This window comes from Schistocerca americana, chromosome 4 (assembly GCF_021461395.2).
Source record: "Schistocerca americana isolate TAMUIC-IGC-003095 chromosome 4, iqSchAmer2.1, whole genome shotgun sequence".
Taxonomy (NCBI): Eukaryota; Metazoa; Arthropoda; class Insecta; order Orthoptera; family Acrididae; genus Schistocerca; species Schistocerca americana.
Window position 1 is genome coordinate 700,304,059 of NC_060122.1, and position 19,353 is coordinate 700,323,411.

The window sequence follows — 19,353 nt, forward strand, 5'->3', positions numbered from 1 at the left end:
TGTGTCCTCTGCCCCGACTCTCTCGGTGCCCTTCAAAGTCTATGTGCACTGTACACCGCCCATCCATTAGTGTAACGGGTCCAGGAAAACTGCCACTTGCTCACTCTTGGTGGAGCAACTGTAATGTTTATGTGGTTCTTGGTCATGTTGGTCTACCAGGAAATGATGCTGCTGATGCTGCTGCCAAGACTGCAGCCCTTGTACCTCAGCCCACTAGTTCCTATATTCCCTCCAGTGATTGCTGTATTGCCGTATGTCAGAAGGTGGCGTCCCTTTGGCATCGCCATTGGTCCTCCCTTCATGGGAATAAGCTTCGGATTATTAAACCTCTCCCAGCAGCTTGGACGATCTCCTCTCGGCCCTCCCACCGGGAGGAAATCATTTTAACTAGGTTGCGTATTGGGCACTACCTTTTTAACTATCGTCATTTGACTAGTGGTGCTGCCCCACCACTTTGTACACATTGCACCCAAGTTTTAACTGTCCGCTGCATTCCTGGCGGAATGCCCATTTTTTAACAGCTTACATTCGCACTTGGGCTTGCCGTCTGAGTTACCAGTCGTTTTAGCAAATGATGCACGGGCTATTGACCGCATTTTACTTTTTATCCATCAATGCAATATGGTGAAGACCATTTAACTATTAGTTTTGGACCTCTGTTTCTGTACTGTGTCTTTTGTAGCTCTTTCTCCACATCCCTGTGTTTATCTTATGTCAACTGGGATTTTTAACTCCTCCCTGTCTTCGTGTTCTCTAGTTTTGACTTGGGCGCATATGACCCCAGTTGTTTTTGCACCATAAAATAAAAACAAACAAACATTGTTGCAGTTAGTTTGTAAAGGCATCAAAGATAGTAGCCCACTGATTATTACTTAATGTATGGGTTTTACATGGCCACATTTGAGCACACAAACATCTAGTGCAAAAGTTGACACACAGTGTTGTACTATCTGATTTAGTATAGAAGTATCCATTACACAGTCTGAAATGTTATAGGCCTTGAACTCAGTAGCGAGCTAAATGTAGAATTGATTGCCTTTCTTAGTTTTCAGAAAAATGTAGCACACAGCTATTACATGGCATTTTTGCTCAAAACACTGAGGCAGCTTTCCCTTTGAGTATAATCCAGTGAAGTAATATCGTGAAGGGAAAAATGACCTTTTCAGCAGGATACTTCAAATACTGATCAAAAAAAAAAAAAAAAAAAAATAATTGGTTTCCCACTAAGATGTTTGCTTGAATTCCATAAAAACTGATGGAAATAATTCAATCAATGAGTTTGGGCTGAGAGTGAGCCGTGGTGATCTCCTGGGCCAGCAATTATTTGAAGCTCTCCATCTCTAGCGATAAGTGTTAAGACTGCTGCAGCGTCTGCTGAATCAGCAAGATGATGGAATGTGTCTATAACTGTTCCACAATTTTGCATCTACCGTTGTCCTGAAACATGATAAAATCACAGTTTGTATTGCCTATATTGTGGTGTATATGTTTGTCATCAATGCACTGGTTCTGTGAAGTGCCTTGTGGCACCATGGTGATAGCTAATGTCCTATTAACAACTGTAACACAGGGGACCATTAAAAGATTTTATTCCTAAATGTTGAGGTTACAAGTTCACATGAGTGAACTAGTTGCCATGTCTTGCAACATTAATTTAATAGGCTTTGTTCAACTACAAAGTTTAATAAATATTATACAAAAATAAATTTTGAAATGACTTAAAAAGAGCCTGCTCCTAAGTGGACTTGCTGATATTGACTGTAATAGTTAACTATGAGAGAAACTAAGGTTCACAAATACAACATACAGGGTGCATATGGCTTGTGTCCCTGTACAAGGGAAAATGACAGCTGAATGTTGCATCCATTCCTTGTCTGCATGTTCTACTCCGAAAGATGGCACCACATTCCTGGTTGGCACTTGGGCGATAGAAGGGATGGTGGTGACGGGGTGGACGTGTTCTGGGGTGTGTTGCAGAAAAGTTTGATGTATGGTATTGGAAAGGGCTCATGAAAGGTTGCTCCACTAATAGAGTGAAGCTCTGTCAGGGTATTGTAGATAGTGACAACTTACGGCATTAGTGACAACTTAGGGCATGATGATCTCATGAAGACTACTATGCTGACTACGTAATCACTGACAAGGGAACCTTCCCATCAGACCCTCCTCAGATTTAGTTATAAGTTGGCAAAGTGGATAGGCCTTGAAAAATTGAACACAGATCAATCGAGAAAACAGGAAGAAGTTGTGTGGAACTAAGAAAAAAATAAGCTAAATATACAAACTGAGTAGTCCATGTGCAAGATAGGCAACATCAAGGATAGTATTAGCTCAGGAGCGCTGTGGTCTCGTGGTTAGCGTGAGCAGGTGCGGAAGGAGAGGTCCTTGGTTCAAGTCTTCCCTTGAGTGAAAATATTGCTTTCATTATTTTCGCAAAGTTGTGATCTGTCCATTCGTTCATTGACGTCTCTGTTCACTATAATAAGTTTAGTGTCTGTGTTTTGCGACCGCACCGCAAAACCGTGCGATTAGTAGACGAAAGGACGTGCCTCTCCAATGGGAACTGAAAACATATGATCGCAAGGTCATAGGTCAACTGATTCCTCCACAGGAAAACACGTCTGATATATTCTATATGACACTGGTGACGGCATGTGCGTCACATGACAGGAATATGTTGTCGACCCACCTAACTTGTACACTTGGCGAATGGATAAAAAGATTCTTCTACCTTGCCCGATTTTGGTTTTCTTGTGGATGTGATAATGACTCCCAAAAAAGTGATGAAAACATAATGAACGAACAGATAATAATTGTCTGATAATAAAAAATTAAAATTTTCACTCGAGCGAAGACTTGAACCAAGGATCTCTCCTTCCACAGCTGCTCACGCTAACCATGGGACCACGGCACTCCTGAACTGAAATTATCCTTGATGTTTCCTATCTTGCGCATGGACTACTCAGTTTGCATATTTTGCTTATTTTTTTCTTAGTTCCACACAACTTCTTCCTGTTTTCTCGATTGATCTGTGTTCCATTTTTCAAGGCCTATCCACTGTGCCAACTTATAACTAAATCTGAAGGGGGTGCGATGGGGAGGTTTCCTTGTGAGAAGATGCATTAGCAAGGTACCTCACAAGATGAAGTACCAATGTATACTTCTTAGGACAAAGTGGATATGGCTGTCATTGCTACAAACCTCTGTGGCTGATAGGGGGCTGATAGGGGCACTGGCATTCTGTTCCTCACACATAGTGCTGCCATTGGTAAAACCTGTAATTCAAGAGTTAATTACTGTGTGGTCAGAATTTCTGTCTCTGTTGCGTGCTTGAATCGGGTACTAGAAGTGTGCCATGTACCTCCCATAAATACCACACTCCTAGTAGGGGGAAGCTGATAAGGTATAATGCTCTAATGTATCACTGAGGATAATGTGGTTGGATATTGTTCATTTCCTTTTCCAAGATCTAATCCTGGCATCTGCATTACATTATATGGAGATTAAGTAGGAAAGTCACTTAAAATATTATACACCCATACAGGATGAGAATGCTTACTGGTAGGGAGAATTTATTTCTATAAAGTGATTTTCAGTCCCAGTCTGTGATGCTGTCTCTTCCTTGGGCAAGGATTCTTAGTCATATAGGTACGTGTGCTCCTCAAATATTTTCATTTTTGCCTGACATTACCTCTCACTTTGCTTGATGAAACCTCAGATTCTAAGTAAGTAATTTTACTACTTTTCGAATCAATGTAAACTCCAAGTTGGAATATCAACAACATTAGGAAAATGATAGATTTCTACTTACAGTAGATATGTCCCTTAGAGTTTGCAGACAGGCTTTACTAATATTGTCACCCCTTTTTAATGAGATGTATGCTGCCAATTTTCTTTCCATTTCAATTTTGCTAAAACATGTGTTAGGAGAGGCTTTTACGAGTTGTGATTAATTCCCTGAGATCATCATGAACATGTTTCAGGTGTAATGCTTAACAGCCTGAAATCCGAAGTGCCCTGTGAAGTACTGCCGTGGAGAGTAACAATTTAGTCTCAAAGGGGTACACGAATGTAATTGAAACATAATTTTGATGTAACTGACTGCAAATGGTGCCAGCAAACAGAGTTGAATTAGTCATATAGTCTTCTTCATCAGCAATGTGAAATGTAAAAAAGTGACAGGCATACAATATAAAGCAAAAAATTAGCTTTAGATGTTAGAATTTGCTACTCACCATATAGTGGAAACGTCCGGTCAAATACAGGCACAACAAAAAGACTGTTGTTCCTGTCTGAGACTCGGCATTTCTACTACATGGTGATTAGCAATCTCTCCTTTCCATAATACTGTCTTTATTCCATCTTGGATTTGCTATTGTTTGATTTAGCTTTACACATCAGATCTTCAGTTTATCTGGTCTGTACTTGGATTTGGTATCTTTCTCCATTGTTGGGTGCATTCACTTTTAGGACATTAGGAATGCATAGTGCATTCTGTCCTGTGTCATATTTTTACTCTTATATCTGTAAAACCTATGTTTCTGTATGATGTACAGTTGCCTATTAATTCTAGCAGAAAAAATGTTTCAGGTTTGAAGGGAAGTTACTTCTGAAATATATAATAGTGATTGTCATCCAAGAACAGTCCAGTTGTTTCATGAATTCTTTGTTGCCTGGAATAAATAGCTGTTAGCATCAGTACAATAACTGTGTTAAAATGATTCTTGTAGCTTGAAAATAAAGTATCGAGTTCTACGTTTCAATTTCTATGTTAGTTTATATTCTGTTGTATTCAGTTTTACATTTGTGGTTGTTAATTGTACCTCTTTGTATTGTTTCTTCCACTAGAACCAGGTTTCTATGAAGATGGAAAATTTGGAATTCGCTTGGAGAATATTTGCAGAATAGTTCCAGCAAATGTGCCATATAAATTTAAAGATCACAAATTCCTCACATTTGAAACAGTAACTTTAGTCCCAATACAGACGAAAATGCTGGTACGTGAAATGCTGACTGATAAAGAGGTAGGTCACTATTATTAAAACTTTAAGACGAAAGGTTTAGTATGTTAATAAGTACATTTTATTCGGCTTGCCTGTTCGCCCTTCCAGGTAGCTGAAGTGCTGTTCAGCAGAAGTGTGCCGTAAAACTATTTTGTCAGATAAATAATCTTAAACCTTGTAGAAACATTTTAAGGATCTCAGGAGTCTTACACTCACTTCCTAATGGATTTCCTCCTTAATGATTTTTGTTGCTGTTAATAAATAAGGATTAATATCAATTGTACTGTGATGTACACAATCACATTACAAGAGAGACAAATTTTCACGTTAACTTCCTCTTCTTATCCAGAGCTCAGAATGGAGTTACATACTCTTGTGTTAAGATATTCAACTAGCTCCCATGTAATATAAAACAAAAAATCTTATTAGCCACTCTTTCTACAAATTTTCTCAATATCTAGAATCACGGACTGAAAAGTTGTGTTAGCTACATGGCAATATTATAAGTAGAATTGTCAGTATGTATAGAGGTAAAATATTTTCTTTGGAGAATACCACTTTAATCAAGTAAATATTAAGCTACTAGTAGCAGGAAAACAGAAGCTGTAAAGTAAAACTGAGGAAGCAGAAGCTTTTTTCAAAATAGATTTCTTGCTAATTTACTCAATTAAATTTATGTGGGATAAGTGTGAATAGCATTAAGCAGTTTAGTGATAGTTTATTATAGTTTCTACAATGTCTACCCCTAATGTTAATGTACTGTGACTCCATCCACATCCTGGAAGGTTAATCTTCTTAATAGAGTCTACAGAAAACAGTGAATGAATGAATGAATGAATGAATGGATGGTGATGTAAAATGAGATCCATACCCAGCAAGAACCTGCGCATAAATTGCAGAAGACCAACACTTCTTACAATAAAGATATGACTTATTGAGTTTGAAATCGAGAAAAGTTTTAGGTATTTTGCTGAAGCAAGTGATTTATGCTCTGCTTCTGCATTTTTTATTAAAGCATTTTTACATTTCTTATGTTCAACAAGTTTCTTTATTATGTGTGCCTGCATCTGAAATTGCTTGAAGAAAACTTCCACATATTTTGACAATGTAGAGTATGAAAATGTTTTGACAATTGAAAATTTATGCCATTTTGGGACTTGAAACCAGATTTCCTGATTTCTGCAAGCAGTTGCTTTAACTGTTAGCCTATCTTCCAGGCTAGCCTCAAACTTTCGTTAGCGTGATTCCAGGCTAGCCTCAAACTTTCGTTAGCGTGATTCCAGGCTAGCCTCAAACTTTCGTTAGCGTGATTCCAGGCTAGCCTCAAACTTTCGTTAGCGTGATTCCAGGCTAGCCTCAAACTTTCGTTAGCGTGATTCCAGGCTAGCCTCAAACTTTCGTTAGCGTGATTCCAGGCTAGCCTCAAACTTTCGTTAGCGTGATTCCAGGCTAGCCTCAAACTTTCGTTAGCGTGATTCCAGGCTAGCCTCAAACTTTCGTTAGCGTGATTCCAGGCTAGCCTCAAACTTTCGTTAGCGTGATTCCAGGCTAGCCTCAAACTTTCGTTAGCGTGATTCCAGGCTAGCCTCAAACTTTCATTAGCGTGATTCCAGGCTAGCCTCAAACTTTCATTAGCGTGATTCCAGGCTAGCCTCAAACTTTCATTAGCGTGATTCCAGGCTAGCCTCAAACTTTCATTAGCGTGATTCCAGGCTAGCCTCAAACTTTCATTAGCGTGATTCCAGGCTAGCCTTAAACTTTAATTATCACTAATGTTCCTACCTATGATTTGCTGACACTACTACCAGTGGTCATCCCACAGGACATATGCTAATAGCAACTTTGGGAGCACATGTGTAATGAATATGTTGTGATGAAATATGGGTTCAAGTCTTGGTCTGGCACAAATTTTCAATTGTCACAGCACATTGATTAAATTTCGCATTCCTGAACTGTTCTCTACAGTACACACTAGGACCAATAAAACACAATGGTGCACCCCAAAGGAAACTGAATGGGATGGAAAATGGTAGAAATGATGTACATGAACAGACAAACAAAGGATTACAATTTCAGAAAAATTTTATGATTTATTCAACCCAGAACTTCACAAATTGAGCAACTCTATAATGCATTGGTCAACATCTGGCTCTTATGCAAGCAGTTATTTGACGTGGCATTGATTGATAGTTGTTGAATGTTGTCCTGATGGATACAGTGCAAAATTCTGTCCAATTGGTGCATCAAAATTGCAAGCTGGTTGGTGAGGGGTGCCAATAATGCTCCAAATGTTCTCTGTTGGGGAGAGATCTGGTGACCTTTGTGGCCAAGGTAAGGTTTGGCAAGCATGAAAACAAACAGTAGAGACTCTCGCCATGTGTGGGTGAGCATTATCTTGTTGAAATGTAAGCTAGCCATGGAGGGCAACAAAACAGGGCATAGAATATTGTCAACATAATGCTGTGCTGTATGGGTGCTGCAGATGACAACCAAAGGGGTCCTACTATGAAAAGATACTGCAACATGGGCCATCACTCCTAGTAGTCAAGCTGTATGGCAGGTGACAGTCAAGTTGCTGTCTGGGTTGTCTCCAGATACATCTTCAGTCTGGAATCTTGTTTACTTGAGTAGAATTGTCTTAATTGATGAGTTCCACTTCGAATTGAGCCTCGATCACCAGCAAAGTTGTTTCTGGAGATGTCCCAGACAGTCGTGAGATGCCAACCTGACTGTTGTCTGCCATATGGCGTGACAACCATGTGTGATGGTCTGGGCTGCCTTTTCATTTCATAGCAGGAGGTCTTTGGTTGTCATCCACAGGGCCCTTACAGCACAGCAGTATGTCAACAATATTTCACAACCAGTTTTTTTGACCTTCATTGTCAGTCATCGTGGGCTTACATTTTAGCAAGATAATGCCCTCCCACACAAGGTGAGAGTTTCTACTGCTTGTTTTCGTGTTTGACAAACACTATCTTGGCCAGCAACGTCACTAGATCTCTCCCCAGTTGAGAACGTTTGGAGCTTTATGGTCAGGGCCATCCAACCAGCTCAGACTTTTGGACAGAATTGGGCACGATACCTCAGTAGTATATCCAACAACTGTGTTAATCAATGCTCAGCTGAATAGCTGCTTGCATAAGGACCAAAGATGGACCAAAGTGTTATTGATTTGCTCAGTTTCTGTAGCTCTTTCTCTTGAATAAATCATCAAATTTTTCTGAAATTGTAATCATTTGTTTCTTTGAGCATGTACATGTTATCAGACAATTTCCACCCCATTAGGATAATTCCTACATGGTGTGTCATTTTCTTTGTCTTAGATTGTATTTCTAAGTTATGCCATTGGGCAATAAATTTACATGAAATATGGAGAGAAGTAATAGAAGTTTTTCTAAGCAGTAGCCACATAAGAAAATAATTTTTTACAAGATTAGTTTACACTTCCTGTGAAAAATTATTTAAACACACAGGAATCTATAGGCAATGGAAATGTATATGGAATATGTCTAATTTTATAAGGAATATTTATTTTTAAATTTGTCCTAGGTGGCCTACCTAAATGACTACCATAAGCAGTGTCGTGAAAAGGTTGGTCCCCTGTTGAAGAAGATGGGTCACCACGAAGCATGGGAATGGCTTTGTCGTGAAACAGAACCAATTGTTTGATTGCTACAAATTTTGTCTTCCATTTCAATTAATTTTGTCTTGAGCCAAAGGGTTACAGTTCAGATATGGTGGCATTATCTCATTTGGTTGTATTGCTGTCTAGAAGTATTATGCATTTATAAATGTTAAAATGTGTGATCATTTCTCTTGCATTTATATTAACGAAAAGTATGTTTGGTATAATTTTACTGGCAAAGGCAATTTCAAACTGTGTTTTATTCACACATTATTTAACTATGGAAATCCCAAAGAACTTAAAATGTAATATATGCCATTCATATTCTGTTTACAGCTCGTATTTGGGTACATTCTTGTAATTTTTAATAAGAGTGTTCTTTTTAAAAATGATACATATCATATTTTCAGCAAAAATAAATGATTTGACTGTGCCATATATTGAGTAAAGCTATATGATGAATGGATATTGAGTCTTTTAACTGTGATTATGATGGGTGCAGAAACAAAATTAATGTGCATTTTGAAACGGTAACAGACTGATTACTGGTACATAGTTTGCACTTTTGTACTTAACAATTAACACACAAAAACAATTGTACATATCAGTAAAATTTTAGAAGTTGTTTTACATGTAGAGTCGGTACCATATTATATTCTTTCATAATAAATATTTCAGTTTACAAAATATAATCTTTGTTAATTTATTTCTACATTTAAAACTTGACCAGTTGAAAAAATCCAAGTCAATATAAGATACGTAATGATGGTCATGTCTTCATGTTGTTGAAAAAAAAAATATTAATGAAATTGAAACTTTTGGTATCTCACACATTGTTCCAAATAGTGTGCAGAATATACCAAAGGGAAGAAGGTAATCAAAGGATGAGCTGGAAACTAGTACTGTATTAACCATTACATATAAATGATCTAAGAAACAACTATAATGAATAAAAGAACATAAAATGTGTAGCAACTCCCTAAACCTGTGTTATGAATTAAATAGTTAAACAAGAACCAGCATGGATAAAGCTATGTATTTCTCTGTAATAATTTAACGTTTTGGACGACTTGAAGTGGTGTAGTATGTGTGCAAACTTCAACTTCTTTAACAATATGACTTACTATAGATGGTCGGCCGACTTTCCTAGCTGGTTAGCCTGCTGCTGCAAACTCCCTTTCTCTTCTTCTCTGTAGTATATTACTGGGAACAGAAATTTCTCAAGACTCTTTCTACTTATAGAAATAAGTAGATGTATGCAGTTTCTTTTGCTTCACAAAATGACGTATATTTAAAGATCAGACTTTTACAAATCTCACTCTTCACATGAAAGTCTCCTTGCGTGTCCAAACGTTAGAAATACAGTTACATATAAAACAGAGTTGGCTTGCTAACCACGAATCTATTATACAGAAATCATACACCTGTCTTGCCTCTAGCAAGTTAAAGTTAAAAGTTACCAAAAATCTTTTTCCAGTCAATTGTTCTTTCATCACTAAAAATAGTCACAGTTACAAAACAGCACAGAATAACACAGAAGTTAACTAGCTCTGCCGTGCGCTTTCATTACAAGTTCCATGGACCGACCAACAAGTACTTCGTGGTGCCGTTAGACCGCCATGGCTACAGTCTTCTCACGATAAACTTCAAACCTGCGCGCGCACACACACACACACACACACACACACACACACACACACACACACACACACACAGGTGACGCGCAGTAGATAGGGTTCCTTTCTCCCACTCACATCTAAAATATCCCCCCCCCAGATCGAACACGCGATATTTTATACAATCATTAGGTACATTAATATCACATAATAAAAAATCCACATTTCAACAGTGTACATTTCTTTTCAGTCGTAAATTTCAGTTGTTTGACGCATGAGTAATGTTTGTGCTACTTTTCCTAAGTGTGTACTAATTGTAGTATTTTTGTGTAGTTTGGAGGAACTCTGGGCAAAATGAAAGTGTTTTTTTGACACTTGTAAACTTCCATAAAATGTAATAATGCTAGTTGTGCATGGAATTCAAACTTATCAGAATAATCCCTATAAAATGTGTGGTTTCTGTCACGATACTGTCCCCTTCTCCCAGGACCAGTACCTATACCTTGCATGTGGGTTGACCTTGGAGAGCACTTCTCCTTTCCATTCTGGTATATATAAGAACTATGATGATTCTACATTGAGTGTTCGTAAAAAGGAGGTGTAAGTAATGAAAGAGAATGCAAGTAAGATTGGAGTTAATCATGATGCTTATTTAAGAAAAGTCAATGTAGCAAATACTCTGATAAATTGATGAACAAGAGGATAGTGAGACTTGAATTATAGGTAGACCTAGCATATACTAAGGGTACAGGAGTTGAGAAGTAGAGGACTCCAGGGATTAAATGATGTATTATAAAAGTGAATGTGAAGTGTAAAATAGATTCGTAGCTTTACCAGAAAATACTTAATTATAGTATACATAGAAATGTATACTAGGGTCATGAACCATGAGACCTACTCAGAAAGGATAAGGGGGGTGTACCCGGCATTTGCTAAGTAAATAGGGCAGGTGTACCTACATGGAGATAGGATGACCTGTGGCCTGAAAAACAGGAATGTTTTATGAAGGGGTGTACCTACCAGAACAGAAAGTGGAAGTGCTCTCAAAGGTCAACCCACATGCAAGATATAGGTACTGATCCTAGGAGAAGGGGACAGTATGGTGACAGAAGTTGTATGTTTCCCCAAGTACACACATTCTTTCCCCTACAATATCGGGCAGTTCTCACATCGCCGCAGGTTTCTAGTCTGTAATTTTAATGTTTGTGTATAAATGTAATGTTGTGTGTATGCAGATGTGTGTTCATGTAGTGTGATTCTTCAGCCGTCTTATCGGAAGATAAGATGTAGGTTATTGGAAACCACGGAAAGGAGGAAGGACTTCTGCAATAGAAGTATGTGAATATGGAAAGAGGGAAAAAATAGATAGGTCCTCTAATGAGAAGTAAGAAAGGAAATAAATAGAAATGGTTGTTAAGATAGAAGAAGAGAAATAAGATAGTCCCAAAGGCAGGAAACCCTTCCCAACCCCTGTTCCCCATGATCCCTACCTCGCAGGTATTTAAGTGAGAGTCCCCAAAGGAAATCTTAGCAACCTTATGGGAATGGTAAATGGTGAAGAATCAGTCGCACTTGTTTGCAAGGGTTGTCTGAAAGGTGTGATGTGTGTCTTGCGTTAGCCAAGACATATTGGTTGGTGTAAATCATGCTTTACAATACCCATCCCTTTCAAAATTGATACAAACCCTCTTTTACATCACATCTCATAAAAGGTATAAAATATCCGATACAAATTAGAAAATTATACTGGTATAATAGTCATTCAGTTCGTCACATTATATTTTTCGCAAATATAATATTCTTATTCCGTTTATTTCGTCTAAATCGTTATTTGTTTTATTGTCATATCAAGTTTTCCAAGTAAAGATTACAGGATAGTTTAAGATTTTCAAAACAGATGACAGAATAGTTTGATTTGCAAGGAGTTTGGTGCAGAAAAACTATTTTGGAAGATACACTGAAAACAACTCAGGATCAAATGGTCATCACTCCGCCCATTAACTCAGAATGTTAACATCCCTGGGGGATATATGACGCTGCCTGGGTCCCATGGATCCTGTGCAATGGCAAACCAGTAATTCTCTTTAAATCTGTTTTGAAAGTCTCCCCACTGCAAAACAATCACCACTTCACTAGTCAATACCACGTTAGGTGAATTTATTCTATATCCTACTCTATCCTGGATAAGTTTGAATTCTTCCCCCAAGTCATCTATAACCTTGCTGGTATCATTAATTTTGGAAGAAGCAATAGTTGAAATGTTTCCGGAGGTTATTCCCTCGGTAACTTCTCGATATATAAATTGTTCAAATGGTTCCTCCAAACTATATACATTTATAATATCAGAGCTTGCTATCTTCTCTTTGAAGCTTCTTTCTACACTGTCTACTCGTGTACTTACACCTGTACTTTGCTATTGAATCACAGGCATTAATTCGTTATGCTTATCAACGCTCTTTTTAAAGTGGATACCATCCCTTCTTTACAGCATTAAACTTAGCATTACCTACATCCTCCAATGATCCTAACTTTTCATTAATCCCTAATGATACACTATTACATTTCTCCTTAATATTCAATTCTAATCTTTTGTCAGCTTCTGAAAAATATCCTTCCCTTTTTTTCTTTTTTTTTTGAAGTAGGTAAACATTTGATTTACATGAACGTTTAAAGAATCAGTCAATTCCTTCTTTAAATCTAATTTCAAATTTTCTACTTTACTATTTAAGGTGTCAAATACAGTCTTTAAAACATCCATGCCTTCACGTAGATTACTAATTTCTTTGCCCTGTGTGTCAACTTTGGCTTTTAACAAACCTAGATTTGTTGCTTGACTATTCAAGGTTTCACTCTGGTTATTTAGAACTTCACTGTGAGCATTTAAACTAGAATTTCTTTCCCTGGAGTTTCATTCTGAGCATTTGACTGCTGACTCAGGTCATCTAACTTAGTATTTAAAGTTTTACTTTGATCATCTAATCGAGAACTCATTACGCCTAATTCTTCACTTAGTCACTTTTAATTGAGTTTTAATTAGATTTACTAACTCAGGCCAGTCAGGTCCTTCTTTTGTAACTCTCATGGCTGTGACTGGTTCTGAAGTTTCCCCAACTTGCTGTTCGTTATTCATATTTTTACCTGCTTTGGACCTTGTGAGCATTTAAAAATTAAGTATAATAACTACACTAATATAGTTCATGCATCAGTATATACCACATTGTATTCAAACAATAAAGTTCTGTTTTACACTCACCTGGCGTAGAATTTGGGCTGTGTCAATGTGCGGATCTGTAATCAGCACCAGTGAACAGCAATTGGTGCCAACGACGTCAGATGTTGGTTTCCACATCTGCGTCCCTTCGATGTGCGGGAGAGCTATCCACTCCCCGCACCAGATCTTCTTAGTCAAAGTGGTATCGGGGTATTTGTTCCTAGAGAAACACATAGGCATCTTCTTCAGTATTTCTCAATTCAAATGTTTTATCTTTTTAATACTCAGGCATATCCCGAAGTCTCAGAGCAAATTCTTTATCATGTTTGATTTAGTTGCTATGGCAACATACAACATCCACTTTTCTCATTTTTGGTCTTGGAATTCCTGTTTTTCTAGTCCTTTTTCACTGGTCGCCATGGCCTAACGTTTTGGACGACTTCTCTGCAGTATATTCTGGGAACAGGAATTTCTCAAGACTCTTTCTGCTTATAGAAATAAGTAGACATACACAGTTTCTTTTGCTTCACTTAATGACGTATATTTAAACAACAAACTTTTACAAATCTCACTCTCCACATGAATAAATAGTGTTAAGTAAGTCTCCTCTTGTGTCCAAATGTTATAAACACAGTTACATATACAACAGAGTTGGCTTGCTAACCACGACTCTGTTATATAGAAATCATACACCTGTCTTACCTCTAGCAAGTTCACGTTAAAAGTCACTAAAAATCTTCTTCCACTCAACTGTTCTTTCATCACTAATAATAATCACAGTTATAAAATAGCATGGAATAACACAGAAGTTCCTTGGTTCTGCCGTGCGCTTTCATTACGACTTCCACGGACCGACCGACAAGTACTTGTCGGTGCCGTTTGACCGCTGTGTCTACAGTCTTCTCAAGATAAATTTCGAACCTGCACACACCGACAGGTGACGCGCAGTAGATAGGGCTCCTTTTTCCCGCTCACATCTAAAATATCGTGTGTTCGAGACAGTGGAAGGCCGAGTGGCTCTAGAATTTACACTACACTACAATAATTTATCAAGGGTACACTTAAATATAGTTTTGTTGGCTGTCAGATATTTGCTTCAACTGTATATGTAGGTAATCATTTTACAATCATGTTGTCAATGTTTCTAAAGGCAGTGGGAAATATAGCAGAAGCAGAAGATGGTGTACAGTTTCCTTTTGAAAACTACTTATTGAAAAGAAGAGGAATAAAAAACTGGCAAGTACTCACCTCTTCAGCAAATCGTAGTTTATCCTTGTATAGGTACCTGAATTTTCCGTCACCATTGTGCACCTCCTTGGGGTTGTAGTCGTGATAGGAAAACATTGTGGGCTTGCAAAAGAAACCATACAGTTCTTTCCTCATGGGGATTAAATGGTGAGGATAACTTCAGTAGTCCCAGACCCACATCAGAAGAGAAGGGAAAACGCCAAAGTAAAGGAACTATAGCTTGTACTGTGTGCCCAAGGTGCCAGCCCAGGAAAAGGGGGGGGGGGGAGGGAGAGAGAGAGAGAGAGAGAGAGAGAGAGAGAGAGAGAGAGAGAGAGAGAGAGAGAGTGTGTGTGTGTGTGTGTGTGTGTGTGTGTGTGTTTGTTTTTCAGTTGCGGCTTCAAGAGCAATTGATTACCCAAGCAGATGGTTCTGCAACATGATTTGATTGGCAAGCCAACTTTGCTGATGATGATTCAGCCTATACTGGCATGAAGTGGTATATTGTTGTTGCTGAAATGTGACCAACAGATGAAAAAGTCAGCCTCTTTGTAAAATTTAAAAAATAAAAAATTACATTTGGGGCCTGGAGGTACCATGTACACCTCTCCTCTCCCTGAAAGAATTCACCATGTGTGAATTCAGAAATCTCAGTAGGGCCTTAAATCTAGTGGTAACTATTTGATTTTCATTTAACAATTCAGTATTATAATTTCATTTACAATTCAGATCTTGAAATGTGTGTAGGGTTAGCACATCATCATGCAGTGACTGAAGTTGGCAACACGACTGTGATGGTGGCTCCGTTACCGAGATAACTGACGTGGGTTTCAAAGAAAGCTTTAAGGGCTTCAAACAGCCAAAATGACTCATATGATGAGGATTAGAACATAACATAAAAACCATAAATACAGGTTTACAGGTCGATTTCTATGATGAATAAAGGAACTGAATGATTGACTTCTCTTATTGGAGGAGGTAATGGGTGCAGTGTAATTCATAATAGCATAGGGGCCACATGACACTGAGTTTGTTTATTTATTTATTTACTTATTAATAAGATGTGTTCACTGTGTCCCTTGTCCTTACGGTGACTGGGTAACCACCAGGCTGGTACCAATTGGTTGCCAACCTGACAATAAGACTGATTGTAGTCACGGAAAAGAATTTTGAAGTGCAGCAGTTAATCTAACTGTAATCAGGGAAGACTGATGCAATGAAAGTAAAATTTATTTCAAGTTTGCTAGCACCACTAATTACATCCTCTAAGTGATGTTGTAAATATTAAATTGACCACAGAAAAGTTTTATATGGAAAATACCTTAATGCGTGGAAAGCACCAAGCACCTAGTCATATACTTGATTAAATCTTTCTAAGTAATTAGGATGACAAATGAAATTAAATACATTTGCCTAACACAAGTACAAAACAGCTACAAAACATGACAATTCACACTAAGTTGATGTGCCTTATAAACAAATAATAAATAGTTTACTGAAAGGTGATGGTTCGACCCAAATTTTTGTGATCTCAAAACATGGGTAATTAGGTTCAATTAAATTGAATAGAAATATTGTAAACATAATTCATGACAATAAAACATCAAATGAACAAATAAGTGCAATAATGAAAGACTGTTGTTTGAAACAATCGTAGAAGTAAGCAGTTTTAATTACAGAAAACAATACTTGGTGGTTTTAGATTTTGTGACAGTAGAAAAATAACTGTCATCAACTTTTGCACTGAAACTTGGCCAAAAGACTTCACCATTGGAGTGGCCATATGTATTCTACCACATAGCTTGCCCATGAAACAGCAATATATAGTCATGCTCCATATCAGAATAGTGAGCAGGCTCAAGTCACTGCAGGAACAGTTACTTTAAGTAAAATATCGCACTGGCTGAATGCCCTAATAGGGGCAGTTCTCTATATAGTGGCTTGTTGCTACTCGTGTGCCATCAATTAATACAAGGACGTGAACAAATCAGCGTTCTCTGTATCATCTAGAAACGTTGAGACAGGATGCGTATTGAGAAAGAACACAAATTTCATAATGAATATCAGGAATGATTTGATAGTGGCATTCAAAGTTTGTTTCAATTGTGCAGAGAACCAAAAGTGAGGTCTCAGGATATCACAACGGAATGTTTTGAATAGTAGTCTGCTATTATGTAACATTATTTGGTATGTGTGTAGAGTGAAATTCTGATTGGAACCAAAAAGTGAAATCAGAATGATGTACAGGGTAGTGTATAACTAGCTGATTCTTATATGATGGAATGAATGGTGCGTTAATACAACTATCAGTTGGGCATCAGTCAAATTTGTTATACACGAGACAAATTGTCTTCCGGATATTCAAAGGAGAAATGGAGTCTACAAAAGATGCTGAATTGTCACCCATGCCTACATGGAGACTGGGTGATTGGAGCAGTCCTGGGTGGCACTTATTCAATGGCAGTTGAACAATAAGTGGTTCAGTTCAGCGGAGAATGGGTCTTACTTCTGCATATTCCTTGAAAACAACACAGCAGCCTTGTCCACAGTAATGGCTTGTGATCTGCACTTTCGTAATGCAAGTTTTCAGATTTCTTAAACTTTGAACGTAACTTAGCTACACCAGACAACGATGAAATCTATGTACTGACAGTGTCTCAAAATAACAAAATAATGCAAGCATATGACTAAACCATTCAATACTAGGACCAGACAATAAAATATATAGGAATAAATAAGAGCAAAACTAGGTTGAAAAGGGCATATTGATTAATTTTGGAATAACGGGGGTGTGTAACATACAAATGCAAAAGTAGTGATGCATTAGTAGGACAGGCACCTGCTAGTCATGTGAAACTGACGTATAACAACCACATTACAGCACAGAATGGTGCACAGCAGAGATAAGACAACAGCTGTATGGGTGGCATCATTTAGCAGAGGCCAGATGTCCACAACAGGAGCCTATTGCTCACAGCAACAATCCATTGTGGAAGTAGTTCTGCCCAGGCAGCAGCAATATCAAACTAACATGCTTGAAAACCTATAAGGCACGGACGCAATTTTACAAACATGGCAAAAGCACAACACTTAAGCAAAATATTCTACTTAATCAGGGGTCTGATGGGGCGAAAACACACAGCAGAACCATCAATGTGGCTAAACAATATTTTGACATAGAAAAGACTAACATCTCTCACGTAAGATTTAAATTGTATGGAGAGGCAGAACATGAAGATAGTGATGGAACTTGCTGGTCGCTGTTTAATAGTTTTAGTGCTCATTGGCTTTTGTGGCAAATGGTTCTTTCACAAGTTCCGCTGGATACTCGACTGGCTACCTTTATACTTGGTGACGTGATTAAAATGAACTATAATCTTCCGATCTGGGAACTGTAATTCAGCATTGAAAGGGTGACATGAAATGCAACATCTGAAATGGTCCATCCCAGATGCAAGTAAATTTCTTAGTTCTGCCCAGTTTCATGGCAGTTTGTTGTAACATCATGTAACCTTCTAGTTGATAAAACAGTATCCTAGCATTCTTGTGATTGTGGATCTGTTACTCCCATGTCACAGTTACATTGTTATGCCATGTGCTTTTAGCCATGTGCTTCACATTTCTGGAATTTATTGCAGGTGGCAACATCTTGATCTTGATTGGGGAGTGCGTTTTGCAGCCACAAACAGCTTCAAAGGAAGTAGTAAGACATTATTTTAACAACTATTTTTGAATGTGTTCAACCCTGCCATTACCCTTGGGTGAAACGGCATAGTTCTCTACTTCATTATTTTAAGCAATTTACTACCTGTATTATAAGACTGAACATAGAGTTTGTCCCTTGGTCTTTTATAATAGCCTCTAGACTTCCAAATGATAGTATAAAGTGAGTGATGAATGGTTTCACAACTGTCTCAGTGGTTATGTCTTCAATTGTGTCATAATAAGATAGTGAGAGAAATGGGCAATGATAGATGAAAGACCTTGGCTTAATTTGGGCCATTATGGGGAACGATCTGATGATATCAAGTGCTACGATTTCAAAAAGTCCTGCTGCCCAGGCAAAGTCTGTAGAGTAGTATTTGGTCTTCATCCTTGTGCTCTCTTAATGCACGTGAGACAATTTTGAATGTATTCTTCTACATGTTTCTTTTGTTACGTCCACCTATAATGGCCTGTCATGCACCCTTGCACAGCATTTTTCCCATTATGACACACACTGTATGCTATCGTGACAGTGGTGCACTTTTGTCCATTTTTTCAAGAGGTGTTTTCTTATATAAATAAGTCTCTTTTAATAAAATCTGGGGAAATAGCCTATTTCTTACACCCAGCATCGAATTCTTATGTCTTTTTTTTTTTTTTTTTTTTTAAATTCCTCAGTAAGCATATTGCCTACTTACAGGATCTTAATTTTCCTACCTAAGATACCTGTACTCTGATTCAGCTTACCAGGCTTGTGTCTGACTATGTAGTCATATTCACTGTGGTTTAAAGCCCATCTAACAAGTCTCCTGCTGGAACCTTTTAAATCCAAAAGCCATTGTAAAGCTGCATGATCCATAATTTTTGTGAACTATCCTCTGTATAGGTAATACTGAAAGTAATAAGTGCCAAAAGCAAGTGTCAGAAGTTCCTTATCTGTGGTGTTATAGCTTTTCTCAGCTTAAT

At 37.9% G+C, this 19,353-nt stretch overlaps 1 protein-coding gene across 6 annotated transcripts in view; it reads left to right on the plus strand.

The window, feature by feature from the left end:
* The window catches only part of LOC124612868 (xaa-Pro aminopeptidase 1), a 130,377-nt gene extending 121,057 nt beyond the window's left edge, over positions 1-9,320 (plus strand). For all 6 annotated transcript variants that reach the window (XM_047141300.1, XM_047141303.1, XM_047141301.1 and 3 more), the window contains exons 12-13: positions 4,849-5,024; positions 8,553-9,320. In XM_047141300.1, coding sequence (XP_046997256.1) covers positions 4,849-5,024; positions 8,553-8,672 — 296 coding nt within the window. In that variant the 3' untranslated portion in view covers positions 8,673-9,320. The remainder of the gene's footprint in view (positions 1-4,848; positions 5,025-8,552) is intronic.
* Positions 9,321-19,353: the final 10,033 nt, after the last annotated feature.